The sequence below is a fragment of the Theobroma cacao genome, chromosome 2, assembly GCF_053813885.1.
Source record: "Theobroma cacao isolate CCN51 chromosome 2, ASM5381388v1, whole genome shotgun sequence".
Taxonomy (NCBI): Eukaryota; Viridiplantae; Streptophyta; class Magnoliopsida; order Malvales; family Malvaceae; genus Theobroma; species Theobroma cacao.
The window spans coordinates 891,826-907,129 of NC_142640.1; the positions used below are offsets into that span (position 1 = coordinate 891,826).

General features: G+C 35.0%; 3 protein-coding genes across 3 annotated transcripts; all 3 read left to right on the forward strand.

The window, feature by feature from the left end:
- Positions 1 to 2,295: 2,295 nt before the first annotated feature.
- On the forward strand, positions 2,296 to 8,827 carry LOC18607110 (putative serine/threonine-protein kinase At1g09600). Its single transcript, XM_007041109.3, has 8 exons — positions 2,296 to 3,787; positions 4,116 to 4,400; positions 4,838 to 5,155; positions 5,515 to 5,742; positions 6,431 to 6,531; positions 6,976 to 7,090; positions 7,234 to 7,740; positions 8,045 to 8,827. Exons 1-8 carry the CDS (start codon positions 3,302 to 3,304, stop codon positions 8,249 to 8,251), a joined length of 2,247 nt encoding a protein of 748 aa, XP_007041171.1. The 5' UTR covers positions 2,296 to 3,301; the 3' UTR covers positions 8,252 to 8,827.
- A 901-nt stretch (positions 8,828 to 9,728) lies between these two features.
- GXM3 (glucuronoxylan 4-O-methyltransferase-like protein (DUF579)) lies at positions 9,729 to 11,007 on the forward strand. The gene has a single exon (XM_007041110.3). It carries the CDS (start codon positions 9,868 to 9,870, stop codon positions 10,750 to 10,752), a length of 885 nt encoding a protein of 294 aa, XP_007041172.2. The 5' UTR covers positions 9,729 to 9,867; the 3' UTR covers positions 10,753 to 11,007.
- Positions 11,008 to 11,471: 464 nt separating this feature from the next.
- LOC18607112 (ras-related protein RABD1) lies at positions 11,472 to 14,729 on the forward strand. The gene is made up of 8 exons (XM_007041111.3): positions 11,472 to 11,629; positions 11,735 to 11,807; positions 12,012 to 12,059; positions 12,181 to 12,228; positions 12,928 to 12,999; positions 13,657 to 13,812; positions 14,076 to 14,179; positions 14,495 to 14,729. Exons 1-8 carry the CDS (start codon positions 11,616 to 11,618, stop codon positions 14,583 to 14,585), a joined length of 606 nt encoding a protein of 201 aa, XP_007041173.1. The 5' UTR covers positions 11,472 to 11,615; the 3' UTR covers positions 14,586 to 14,729.
- The last annotated feature ends 575 nt before the right edge of the window (positions 14,730 to 15,304 follow it).

The following is a 15,304-nucleotide window of genomic DNA, read 5'->3' on the forward strand; positions in this document are numbered from 1 at the left end:
TCATAAATTTATTTAGATGTAAAAATTAATATAAAAAATAAATATTTAAATGTAAAAAGTAATTTATTTCTTACTTATTATGGAAGATATGAATCTATCAATATGGAAATAAAATCCTGCATGAATGGATTTGAAAAATCAAGGATGAATAGGACATAAATTAACTATTATAAAAATGATAATCCAAGAATGCTTGATATCTTGGGTGCAAAGTTCCAACCATATACAATGTATTATTATATTTCATTAAAATAATTCAATGTATATTATCTATACATTATTACTTTATCGTAGAATCACATATCATAAATACGAGGTGATTATAATTGATTTATAAACAATATATATACGAACAATACATCAAATATAATTTAAAAAAAAAACATGTTTAATTTCGATTTATAGATAGTATTTTTTTCAATTATTAGTAAATATTTACATGTTATCACTTAATTACAAAATGATACCTTATAAATATGAAAATGTAAAGATTTAAATTTATTTACTAACAAATATTGTATAAAATTTATATATTAATAATGTATCTAATATAATTTTTTTAATTTTATGTTTAATTTCGATCAATGGATAATATTTTTTCCAATCATTATTAAATATTTTAAATCAATCAAGTTAATGATTGATTTACTAGAGTTGTTGTTTGAAGACATTGTTTTCTTTCATGTTATGTCACAAATTCATCAAAATAATTAAAGAATGATTAACAAATTATTTATTATTTAATTTAAATAAAAAAAAAAACAAAATGAAGAAACCCTCTAAGACAATTGATGGGTCATGGAGGGTCCCATTGTTTAGCACTTTTCTTTTCCTTTTTCTGTCTGATTTTATGTTATTTCAAAGTATTACTATTAAGCTTTTTTATTTGTCAAAGTATGCTGGCTAAACCATCTTAATTAAATTTGTGTGCTTTTACTTGTATATAAAAAGCTCGAACCGACCGAAGAGATGCCAATGGATAATATACTCGATACTATTGAATATGTTTAAATAAAAATTAGATATCTTATAAACGGGTTTAAGTAGAATACAAGATAATAATTTTAAAATATTTATTATTTGAATTTAATTATAAATAATAAAATTTTATTTTAAAATTTTAAATTTTATATTATTTTTTAGTATATATATTATTTATAACTGACAAATTATTTATTTCAATTTTATAAACTATCTAAAATATAAAATTAATGTTGACTTTATTATTTTAATTTTGAATAATCAGTACACTAAAAAATACGAAATTCTATTTTTTATAATTAAATTTGAGTCGAGCGAAATTTTATAACAAATGCCGATGTAATTATTAACTAAATAAACTGATTTAATTTTAATAAAGTATTGTTAATCTAATTCAAATTAAATATGATATCCATAATTGTTTCAAATGAACTGCAAATAGAAATAATTGTTTAGAGCTTTTTTGTTACTCCAAAAATTGCAATGTTGCGATAAAAGCTTGATTAGTTGAATAATAGACTAAGTAACAACTTGAATGTTTTTAATCCTTATCATCGCCTGCCTTGAGTGCTACATTCCTTCAAACAAAGGTGTGTAGCAAGGAAAATCCACTATATCTTTCTTACTCCAAAAAAAGTAAAAAAGTAAAAAAGTAATAGCAAGTTTTTTTTATATATATTTTTATTTTTTTAAGCAAAAAAAAATCTTATGAATTGTGATATATCTTTTTTCTTGAATTACATGTCCTTAGATACTATTGAGTATTAATAAAAATATAAAATGAAAAAAAAAAGGAGAAAACTTAACATTTTTATAAATAAAGGATAATTAAATGTTTAAATTTTGATTAAAGAAAATGAATGAATTTTGATTTTTAATATGAAATAAGAGAGAATTCGAATATAGTTTTTTAATTAAAAATATATGTGTTCGATATTGAATCAAATAATTAGATAAGCATTTTACTCGTTAATTAATGTATGCTCTCTCTACATAAAAGAGTAAGATTCGATTTTTTTTTAAAATTAAAAAAAAAAGAGAAATATCCGGACGAGAATGTTGTTTTGGGTCATTGAACCATTGGGCTCAAAGTGAAAAGGCCTAGCCTCTCATTGAGCCGAAAATATCAACCGACTCAGCCCAGCCAAGCCCAACCCCTTCGAGTCACGTCGCTGTCACCTAGGATATTTCTCAGTGGGGACCGCATCCAATTCTCCCCTCTGGTGTCAACACCATTGCCACGTGGCATAACCTCCACTCTCCACCCGTGCGGCGCGCTTAAGCAGAGATCCCATCTCACTCTCCTCCTCCCCTTCTCCCTCCCACGAGCTTCCTCTTTTCTGTAAACAATCCTTTTGTTTTCTTTCTCCTCTGTTTCAAAACGAAAATCAGGACAAATTTTATTTTCTTCTCTTTTATATTATTTTACATTTTCAGATTACAAATACATTTTTATATTTTGTTTTTCCATTTTCGTTTTCTTTTTTTCGGGTTCAAGCAGAAAAAATGAAGCTGATTTTGTTGAGTTGGAATTATGGACACTCTGTATTAGCCAAAATTATTATTTAGGGGCTGTTCATAGTTCTAGGATTGATACCCAGATCCGCATTTCTCTCTATAAGAACGAACATTCTCACAATTCGCCATGTTCTAAAAAAAGGAATATGTTTTTTTCAAGTAAAATAAAATTTTCAAAGACCTGGCAAAAATATTTTTGGTTAGTTTTTGCCTAGGTTTCGTTGTAATTTTTTCTTTATGACACACTCGCTTCATTTTTCTGTCTTTAACAAATCTAGACAACAGAATTATTACATATTTACAAAATATAATTGCTATTTTTGTTTTGTTTTTTGAATTTTCATTGTTGGTTAATTGACAGTTTGACACCTGCATTTTTTTTTGTTCCATTTGTTCTTTGAGGGGGGGCCAAAGATGCCTTTTGGGGTTTCATAATTTGGGTCAAGGAATCCCCATTTTGATCCGTTTCTAACTTTTTGAGTTTTTTTCTTTGATTTGGGGATCTGGGTTGTTGTTGATTTGTAGTATAATCATTTTGGGATCTCTCAAATTAGCATATGATTTTGATTTGGGATCTGGGGTCTTCTTCATTAAGTCGAAAGTTGCATTTTTTTTATACCACCCAAAATCAAGAAATTTTCATATACACCAGAGAGAAGATTAAGACACATTTTTTTGAGGAAGGTGGATTGCTAATCCTGAGAGCGTTATTTATCTGGGATCATTGAATTCTATAACATAGGAGAAAAACTGCATTGAATGAGGCAGTTTCCTGTTTGGAAAACGACAGGGGCTCTAAATTATGGGTTGCATTTGCTCGAAAGGAACTCGAGCAAATGAATATGTTGAAAACAACCGTCGCAAAAGAGACAAGGCCCACAAGGACTCCGGAAAAACATCAAAAAAGTTGTCTGTTTCGTCTAAGAGGGACAATGTTGTGGTGGAGGCAGATGCCACTGCACGGCTGATATCGAATCAGCAGGCAAATCACAATGCCGGTTATGCGCCAGCATCCTCTTCTGATGATGAGGAAAAGAAGGAAGCATTGGCGGTTGTTGAGAGCTCTAAAAGGACCCCACCCCAGCTGCAAAGGCGGGCAACAATGGAGGCCGGGCTAAGGGGCGGACAAGGGCAGCAACCGAGGATGTCAAGGATCATGAGTGCAGCGGGTGGCGAGAGAGGGGCACAGGTGGAAGCTGGTTGGCCTTCTTGGCTAGCAGCTGTAGCTGGAGAAGCCATCAATGGGTGGATACCTCGAAAGGCAGACTCATTTGAAAAGTTGGAAAAGGTCTGTACAATAGATGTATTTTTTATGACTTATTCATTTATAGCTTTGTTTGGATTCTTGTGTCCTGTCCATTCCTAATTGTATTGAGTGGCTCAGAAATTTGTGTTTTTCTTATTTGTGTTTACTTTGAAATTTATATATTAGCTAGTACAGTGCGGTGCCTAGGTTTTGTTTTTCAAAAATAAAAAACAAGAGCCTATGTTTTGTTAATGTGCATTTTCATCCACATTATTGCAACCTGCAAGGGGCTAGCTCTTTGATTTATTCTTGCAAAAAGATCATATTCTTTTCTTCTTTCAATAACTTAACTGTCCTGCTAATTATGTAGATCGGTCAAGGAACTTACAGCAGTGTGTATAAAGCTCGTGACCTTGAATCAAACAAGATAGTTGCCTTGAAGAAAGTGCGATTTGCTAATATGGACCCTGAAAGTGTTCGTTTCATGGCAAGAGAAATTATTATATTGCGTAGGCTTGATCACCCTAATGTCATGAAGCTTGAAGGTCTAATTACTTCTAGGGTGTCTGGAAGTTTATACCTTATATTTGAATACATGGAGCATGATCTTGCAGGCCTTGCAGCAACATCTGGGGTTAAGTTCACTAAGGCCCAGGTATAGTCATATCTTCTATATTTATTGATTATATCATTAATGTTGTTCAGATCAGAGTAAAACTTGTGATTCCATAATCTTCTGTACTTCAAGACAGTTATATCTGTGATGGAAGAACACTATATTATGAGATGTCTGTTACATCATGAACTGTGAATGGCTTTTCATTGGTTTTTGACAGTACACTTAATGCATGATGCAAAAACTTGTTACAATTTACATCTCAAAGGGAAAAGAAACTTGTTGGAAACTCCTTTCTTTGGACATTAGCTGCTTGTACATGTGGTAGCAATTTTATGTTGAACCTTCACTATAATGCGCCATTATGAGATGGTGAAGAATCATATATAACCCATTTTTAGTTTCTGGCTCAAATGAAAAACAATGAACTCAGTTGTTTGGGTGTTCAAGTGCTGAATTTCGTGTTATCTATGCAGATCAAGTGTTATATGCAACAGCTGCTTCGTGGACTTGACCACTGCCATAGTCGTGGGGTTTTGCATCGTGACATCAAGGGCTCAAATCTCTTGATAGACTATAATGGCAACCTCAAAATTGGTGATTTTGGACTGGCAACCTTTTTCTGTCCCAGTCAGAAGCAGCCTCTAACAAGTCGTGTAGTAACTTTATGGTACCGCCCTCCTGAGCTTTTGCTTGGTTCTACAAACTATGGAGTCGCTGTCGATCTGTGGAGTTCTGGTTGCATTCTTGCAGAATTATTTTCTGGAAAGCCTATCATGCCTGGAAGAACTGAGGTACTTATTTCAGTTTTTGGGGTATTCACACTTATATATTTTGGATCTTGTTATGTACAACAAGATTTAAATGAATTTTTTGTTTCTTTTGTTTGAAAAAAAATCCTCCTTATGATGACATAGAATTATAACCATCTGTATGTATGTATGCATGGCCGTATATTTGTATGGTTGTGTGTGTTTTTGGGTGTGTGGATATCAGTGCACAACCAAAAATGATGATCTCATTTAGGGATTTGGTAATGAATTGTCTATAAGTCATGCAAAATTTACCCATAGAACTGTCCAAAGGGTAGTACACTTGAGTTTTGTAGTACAAAATTTGGGGGTGCAATCATCTCAGCATATATAATTTGTAGGTGGAGCAACTGCATAAAATCTTCAAACTCTGTGGATCACCTTCTGAAGAGTATTGGAAGAGGTCCAAATTGCCACATGCAACTATTTTTAAACCTCAACTTCCTTATAAACGTTGTGTTCCTGAGACATTCAAGGACTTTCCTTCATCTGCTTTGGCCCTTTTGGAGGTTCTTCTTGCAATAGAACCTGAGTGTCGTGGAACTGCTTCTTCAGCACTTCAGAGTGAGGTAAAATTTAATGTTGTGTTCCTTGTAGTCATTTATTTTGATCAAGATAATAAAAGCTTTTTTAGCCACCACCTATTTACATGTTCATCTTTTGGGATTAATCTTTCTGCTAACTGCTTCTGTTTATTCTTTTTCCCTGAGAACAATGGAAGGTGGTACCTCTCCATGTACAAGCAAGAAGAGATAGGGACCCTCATGCCTTAATGGCTTGAACTGTATTTTGACATATTACCATTCACAATCTTCATAAGAGTACCCTTTAATGCTCAGTTGCTAATTTCAGATGTGCTTATTGGTTAGTTTGCTAAAGAGGAACAAATCCTTCTTATGATATTTCAAGAAGCTTCTTTTTGCATATTAACTGCACTTGAGATATTAATTTGTTCTTTGTAATTGTAACCTTTTATATTTAGTTGGGAATTTCCAGATATCCAGCTTGTTGGTTTATTAGCAAACAGCAGCTCTTCTTTATACTTGAGAAATGACATGTTCGCTAAAGTTAACTATGAAATAGTTACTGCACAGCATGTCTCTGGGTCCTGCTGGATAGTTGTCATTGGAATGTCAATTAGATTGGTTGCTTATGATTATCCTACCTTTTCATCCTTAATACTTGTCATCTTAACCTTCTTGTTGTTTACAATCTTTCATTTTGGTGATTTTTTTAACTCTTAAATTTGTCTTACAGTTCTTTACAACAAATCCTCTCCCATGTGATCCATCTAGTTTGCCCAAGTACCCACCTAGTAAGGAGTTTGATGCCAAGCTTCGAGAAGAGGAATCTAGAAGGTATTCTGCTCCTACTTTTTTTTGGCCCAGTTCTGCATCTACTTTGTATTGAAAAATTTTGATTCCTTATCAAAGTATTTTAGAACAAAAATTTGGTGAAAATTGTCATGTGGCTAATTAAACTTTTCTGTAAGTGTGGTGACATTTACTCATTGTGGTAGAAGCTCTAAAATTTCTTCTTTGTGATTTGCATATGATATTATGTGGCGAGAATTGGGAAAATCATGATCCTTTTGGCTCCCATCCTAAACATAAATTTTAATGGCTCATTAAATAAGAAAGAAAAAACCGAAGAAACTAAAATCTCTCCTCCCACCAGAAAGGGATGAAAATTCTCAATTGACTTAGCTTCTGTTATTGATTATGTTAAATTAAGCACTCTCTAAATTTTCCCAAAAAAGTATAAAAACAACTGTTCTACTTGTTTGGTAATCGTAAAACCAGGCGAAGACCAGCTGGTGGAAAAGTACATGAACATAATCCAGTTAGAAAGGTTTCCAGAGAATCTACAGCCGTGCCAGCCCCAGATGCCAATGCTGAGTTACAGGCATCCATACAGGTACTTTTTAACTTGCAAGGTTTATTTGCTTATGCATAATACATCTGTTTGTGACAGTATGTAACTATGGTGTTTGAACTTTTTTCAATGGAACATTAGCCCCTTTTGTGTCATGACAAATATTTATTCTTTTGCTTGTACAGAAGCGGCAAGGACAGTTCAATACTAAAAGCATCAGTGAAGTACACCATCCTGAAGAAGACAGGGGCGCTGGCTTTCGTATTGAGCCTCCAAAAGGAACAGCAAGAGTTGTATACTCTCATTCTGGCCAGTCAATGCACCCAAATAACTTTGGATCATCACGGAATATGAAGGCACATGAGATTGAGTCTATGAAGGCTTCTGCTCGAGCATTTGGTTCTCCAAGGAAGCCTGAAGAGTTGAGAACTCAGACAACATATGTCCATCGTGGAGCAGTGGAATTGTCTAGATTTTCTAACTCCGTTGCAGTTAGAGGCAGTTCACGATTTGCTATGACCAAAGAGACTAGCATAAATCCCCACTGGCCAGAGGAGCGTTTTACTGCCAGATATAACCATATGGATAATGCTGAGCCCTCTGAAAAGCATGAATGGTCCCATCATTTACTCGATAGGCCAAAGACTTCCCATGAGAAGGATGAACAGCCATCTTCCAAGGAAACGACAGTGGTAAGGGAATTCCTGACATAGAATCAGTTTTGTCAATCATGTTTGTTGTTTTAGACATCCTGTTTCTTTTCCTTTAGTGACAGATCCAATCCCTGTTCTCGTGAAAACTGATTTCTGAATATAAGGCTTTTATTTGACAGCCGTGAAAATTTGAAGCTAAAAGCATTTATTTGGCAAAGAACATAGTTTGCAACTTTTCCTACTGCCTTAGTCTGCTTTTACAGTTTTCATGGCATAATGGAACACAACATCCACAGTCTAACTGTCTGGAGTTACATACTAACACTTTTGTGTGTGAATCCAGGGTTATGTTCCCAAGAAAAATCGAATCCACCATTCTGGACCATTGCTGCCTTCTGGAGGAAACCTTGAGGAAATGCTCAAAGAGCACGAGAAACGAATCCAGCAAGCTGTCCGCAAAGCTCGTTTAGACAAGACAAAGACAAAAAATGACTTCGATGATAATGGACAAACTGAATTGCTGCTTTACCGCACGAGAAATGGCAGGTGACAATTGGAAAGAAGTTTATACTGGCATTATTTTGATGCAGAAGCTCTGCAGTGTGTCATAATTTAATTATTAGAAAGAAGTATTGTCTGTTGGAGGTCTGAACAAGTCTTGCTGCTAGAAGAGGTTCAAATAATCATAAAATTCCTATGAATTTTCAACCCAGCAGCTTGGTACCTTTTTTGTCTTAAGTTCACTTCTAACCACAGAAATCTTTTCTGTTTTAAGTTCACTATGAAGTTCTAACCACAGAAAAACGGTAGAAGATTGAGAATGGTGGGTGGTACATGGTGATTGCTGTTGAGATTTGCATGCTGGCCATTTTTTTGGTTGCCTTAGGGAGAGTTCCCTGACCTTATTCAACTTTTGGAACTATGCTTTGTACAGCTAAAGTAAGTTTCTTCCAATTAAGTATACTGCATTCTTTGTAAATGTCAAATGATCTGTTCGAATTTAGTGAACTTCACTCACAGGCTAACATTGTATTAAGACAATAGCCACAAAGACTGGTCCTTACAGAACACATCAGTTGGATCTCCAATTTTTCTTCTTTCTTTTCTTCCTGCTATTTCTTGTCAGCCAATTGTTTCTGATAACGTTTTATCATATTATCTTTACACGATCGGTACTTAGGATGCAAGGGCTATCGTGAGCTCCCTATAACATATTTCCTCGTTGTTTCCTGTGAACATTGCGTGATGTTATGTGCCATATCAAAAATTTAAGAAGAAATAGACATATCAGGTAGGTAGGTAGGTAAGGCATCTTGAAAAGTTTATCATCGTAAGTGTCATACATTTTTATCAAATTAATCTTTTGAGAGAAAGTAATAGTCTCGTAATAAAGTGATATAAAAGCGAATTCAATTTAAATTTGATTCACGTTAAACACTTTCAAAAGAGAAGTAAGCAAGGTGATCATCAGTAACGAGGGCGTTGACTGTTGCTAAATTGAGCGGGGGGGAAGGAAGCACTCACCAATGCACTATTTGATGGCTGGTACTGCTTTGTCATCTAAGCTTTCTTAATCAGAGAAATACTAGAAATGAACAGTAATGGTGCCCCATTAACCAAAGGTAAGAGTATAAAACAACTGAAATAGAAAAACAAACTTCCACGTCCCTTTCAATCACAACCATTAGTCCATTACTGTTAGCAAAGATCAGTCAGCCAGCAATCCTGAAAACAAAGGCTTCTCTAATCACCCATCGCTGTTGCACCTTAAAAATAATGTTGGGGCAAAGAAACAAATTGGGAAATTTTGGAAGAAGGAACCATGTCAATATCCCATTAACTTGCCTAAACAGAAATCAAGCCCTGATTTCTAATGAATTCCACCAAACTTGTAGATGTGCCAACCGTAGTGTTGCTTCATCCAGAATCCATGTAGCTCTCTTGTCTTCATCAAGTATCCGATGTCCCTTCGCTTCATGTCCAAGCATAATGAAACAGTTTTCTGTTGCAACACCAAAATATAACCATACATCACCTAATAGGCTAATACTCCAAACCTCCATATCTTTCAAGGATTTTTTAAAGCTCAATAATATCAGAAAGGGGAAAAGATACGATCAGTTTTTTGTGTTTCTCCTGCTGATCTTTCAAACAATTCAGACCAACATGAGGCCTAAATCCAGTCAAGCTCTAAGCCTTAAGGTCCTCCTGCTAGGGGTTTTCTTTGCTTTTCTCCTTCTTTTTGTGTTGAGATCGAGTTTATCATCTTCCCAGGAAAATTCTCCATCTCCCATCTTACAAACCTTTTCACCAGCTAAAACCTCTAATGCTATTAAAGAGAGCAAAACTGCAGCAAACTGCTCGCCATCTTGTGACAAGATACCACGTTCTCTCGCCCAAGCTCTGATCCACTACTCAACTTCAGCGATCACCCCACAGCAAACACTGAAAGAAATCTCAGTGACAGCCAGAGTTCTAGAGAAAAAATCACCCTGCAACTTCCTGGTATTCGGCCTAGGCCACGACAGCCTTATGTGGAGTTCACTCAACCATGGTGGACGAACAGTTTTCCTTGAAGAAGATGAAGCCTGGATAGAGCAAATCCGACGCCGGTTTCCCATGCTGGAATCCTACCATGTCGCGTATGACAGCAAGGTGAACCAAGCTGAGAATCTCATGGATGTGGGCAAAGGACCTGAGTGCACAGCCGTTGGTGACCCTAAATACTCAATGTGCCAACTTGCATTGAAAGGTTTGCCAAGTGAAGTTTATGAGATGAAATGGGACTTGATCATGGTCGATGCACCAACCGGGTACTACGAGGAGGCTCCAGGGAGGATGACTGCAATCTACACTGCTGGCATGATGGCAAGGAATAGAGAGGAGGGAGACACTGATGTGTTCGTGCACGATGTGAACAGGGTGGTTGAAGACAAATTCTCCATGGCATTTCTCTGTCAAGGGTACATGAAAAAACAAGAAGGAAGGCTAAGGCACTTCAGAATCCCAAGCCATAAAGATGGCCCGGACAGGCCCTTTTGCCCAGAGTGATCGATTTCACAATTTTGTTCCTGGCCTTTTTCCCCTTCATCAATTCCCTTTTTTTTGATGCTGTTTCATGGGAAAATTATCCTTTTCTGTGTGCATCTATTTCCAAAAGGCAAAATAGGTGAAGATATATGGCATGGACAAATTCTCCATTGCAAATTGTTATGCATGCATGATGCCAGAGCCTGTAACGTTTTCATCCATCTGATATACAACTGCAGAAAGTTTAATAAAACATCAATTCAAAAATTCTCTCTACACTACTCTCTATTTGTTATAATTTGATTTTTATAAATAATTTGGTTTAAATTTACCAATAAAGACCTCGACATGTCAGATAATACTAACATGATATTGATATGTCTTCATCTACTGATTTTTGTTTTAATATCTAAGATTTATAAATTAAAATATAATAAAAAATGAAAATAAAACCAATTTAAAAGAGTAAGAGTAAATATTCAATTACAATGTGGGAATAGAAAAAAGGGATTTGCAAATTGGGGTACTTAACCCTTGTTAAAAACTTGAAAAATACATAATTTATTGATTATTAAATTCAATGAAATTGAATCCTTATCCTATTTTACTATTTCTTTCATGATTCCTTCGTTATTGGTCATTTTACCAAAAGGACGAAAACGAAAGAAATTAAAAACTGACAACTGCCCCACGAATCCATTCCACACATTAAGGTTATTTCCGACATTTCACCTAATTACTACAGAAAATGGAAATTTTTAAATAAATAAATAACAGGAAAAGACCTCGGTTTCCGTTGCAATAAAAACAGAAACTTTCCCTTTCTCTGCCAAACACACCGCAATTCGTCGCCAAAGATTTTCCTGTTTTTCAATTTCCCAATCATGAGCAACGAATAGTGAGCCCCGCTTCCCTTTCCCCTTCCATTTGATTTCTACTCACATTTCTTTCAAAAGAATAATTATTCTTTTATTTTTTGCTTTTTTTTTTAATTTTTGTGTAGCGATTATCTGTTCAAGCTTCTGCTCATCGGCGACTCCTCCGTCGGAAAATCCTGTTTGCTTCTCAGGTTCGCTGTAAGTAATCTCTTGTGGAACTTTTCTTTATTTAAATTTGCTTTTTCAGTTGTTATTTACTACTTGTTGTCGGATTGTCGGTTTGGCTTTTTAGTTTAAACAGTAAATTAAGAAGTAGAGTGATTAATGAGCTTGATTTTGAGGTTAATCTTAGAGTAATTAAGGTTAAGAATTTTAAGTTTTTTTTTTAAATTTTTTTTTCAGGATGATTCTTACGTGGATAGCTACATCAGTACCATCGGTGTTGATTTCGTTAGTTTCTTTCTCTCTGTACAATTTTTTTTTTTTACATTTTAATATTTTTCTATATGTATTATGGAATTTGTTTCATGGACTCAAAATTTGAAATTTATTTAATTGTTTTTATATTTAGAAAATTAGAACTGTGGAGCTGGATGGCAAGACAATCAAGCTGCAAATTGTGAGTATACTATGTTTCTTCACAGAAAGTTTTTTTTTTTTTTAAGTTTATTTACAATGCAGTTGCACTCAATGTTCATTTAAGCCTGTAATTTCATTCTTTCGAAGTTTAATTCGGCTCAAACCTTGTTTGAATATTGGTATCTTCAAGCTTTTTTTTTTTAATCTTTTTGAAACTTTTTGGGACTTTTAACTCTTATGATTTCATGTGCCATCCAAGAAAGCTATATGACTTGCGAGATTCTTGAGTCAAGTTGTTGTTTTGGAAGAAAAATAAGCTACAATTTAGATTATGATGTTGAATTATACTATATCTTTGAGCATTATGGCTACTGTCTAAAAGGGCCACAGCTAATGTTTTTCTTGACTTATAAGATGGGTTTTTTATAAATGATTGAGCAGAGATACTCCTCTGTATTAGTGTGCTAGTAAGCTATGGCTTACATATCTAAATCACTAGAGTTGGTTTGTAACACTGATGCAGGAATTGTCCAGTGTTTGACCCATAGGAAGGTGTTTATAAGACAAGCTTGTTTTCTTAATCCAATTTGATTATTTTCTCACATTTGACTGAGGCTGTCTGGTGTTGGAAACATTACGGAAGAAGAGTTGTGCTTTGCTCCCCTCTAAAGGATTTTTCCCCCTTTTTTAGTTGGCTTTCAGTTAATATATGACATTTTATTCTTGTTTCTTTGTTTAGTGGGATACTGCTGGACAGGAGCGTTTTCGGACTATTACAAGCAGCTATTACCGAGGCGCACATGGGATAATAGTAAGAAACCGAACCCAACTGATTTGAGGATCATAAATTTTTATCCCAACTAGACCTTGGGGTTGGGGTGTGGGGGTGTTTTTCAAACAAATTTGATCATCAAGTTATCTTTTTTTTTTGGCTCAGTACTTTCAGATCATCAAGGTATCTGTTAATTAATTTTCCTTTGTCTTTCTTGCATATATAATAAACTTACAGTCAATATTCTGGGGTTGTTTGTTTCATTATGCAAATTGTGATGTGAGCCCAAAAGTACCTTTGTTATTATGTAATTCTTGAATGGTGAAAGAGAATGGGGCCTGCAGTAATGAATATTAGTATTACTGGCTTTCGAAATGCCGTTTTGAATGTGTTGTTCCGGAAGTTGTGTTTCTGAGTCTGTGATAGTGTTTATTTCCAATCAAGAATGCAGGTGAGTATCATTATTATGTTCACATCTGTCTTCCCCCTATTGAATTTTTATCAGCAAGGTTTCTCTTAAAACTTTCTTGCCAACCAATTAATCAAAACATTATCAAATCTTAGCATGTCAAACAGCAGATAGGTAGAAAATGATGCGGTTTGCTCTTCTGAAATGATTGTTAACGATATCACTTATTTCATCTTTTGATCCTGTAAGTTTTTCAACATCCTTCTTGTATATTGGGATTGCAACAGATTGTTTATGATGTTACTGAGATGGAGAGCTTCAACAATGTCAAGCAGTGGTTGAATGAGATTGATAGATATGCTAATGACAGTGTATGCAAGCTTCTAGTTGGGAACAAATGTGATTTGGTTGAGAATAAGGTTGTTGACACACAAACAGCAAAGGTTTGTTATGTTATTTTTAGAGTTTTTGCTTTTATTTACCAAGGTTGTTAAGTTCATTGTCTTATTTACCAAGGGTGTTTCTCGAAGGTTTTAATCTATTCCTTGGGTATTTTTGGTTTCCCATTTGAAACTTATTTTGAATTATTGATGATTAAGATGACAAATTGGCTGAACTAATGGAATCTTGCTGCTCCTGATGAGATAATTTACTGCAGGCATTATAATTTGATTAATTTGCGATTCTGTTCTTCAATGAACTGCAGGCATTCGCTGATGAACTTGGGATTCCCTTCCTGGAGACAAGTGCTAAAGATTCAATCAATGTGGAGCAGGCTTTCTTAACAATGGCTGGCGAGATCAAGAAAAAGTAAAATGAGTTCCACTCTTCTTACTTCCCATTTCCCAAATGATCTATTTACCTCTTTGCTAGTAATTGATTTACTGTTTATTGGTAATATGTTACCATTGTCACCTACCAATAGGTTCTCAACATACTTCAGATCATTTAATATGATGCTCTTGCTTTTGATATGTTAGTCTGTCGCATTGCATACTTTTTCTGGAGTTGATGAGTCCAGATCAACTGAAAATCATTTCCCATTGTTGTCCAATCCTTATTTGATTTTTCCATATTCTTAATTATAAAGTTTACCTATATGATTTTGTATCAAATTCTTTGCAGAATGGGTAACCAGCCAACTGCGAACAAGTCAGCAGGAACTGTCGAAATGAAGGGACAGCCAATCGAACAGAAGAGCAACTGCTGTGGCTAGTAATCAATGTTATGATTTAACTCTGTTTTAGACAAGTAAAACATGTTGCATATCATATGAATCTTTCAGGAACTGAAATGCTGCCTGCTTGAACCCTTCTTTGTGTAAGTGCTAAGTCGAAGTTGTGGTGCTTGTTCATGCGTATCTTCGTATTTTCCTGATAGATTAGATTTACTTACCATGTATTTGCTTAAAAAGCCGAACTGGAAAAGACAGAAAACAAAGGGTAAAGTGGTCCACCTTACTGGAATTAGAGCCAAAATGTCTCCCAGTTTTACACCAATGAAGGTGGAACCAATTACAAACAATGGCTTCTTACTAACTCCCTAATACTCTGGGACCAGCTGCTTCACTTCCTGATGGCCCTGTCTAGCCGACAGAAGGTTCTTGTAGCCAGATTTCTCAGCCACCCGTGAGGTTGATAATGGTTAGCAGTGGTCAATTTATTGCCCTATTCCTTCCAGATGTAAATCTCAATTCAGCTAGCAATTTCCATGAAGGTTATTGCCCACCCGGGAGAGTCATTGTGAAGAAACAGAAGGGTTTCAAAGCCAAATATATAGGTGGCAGGAGATTGGGGCAATCACCATCACTCCCTGGAAGCTGGAAGCTATGGGATAAATTTATGGTGCACTGTAAGAATTTCAAAGGTAAATTGTGAATCTCTTATCCGTTGTGTATTAATTGTTTTTGTGAGACAAACCAAAAGTAAACAATTC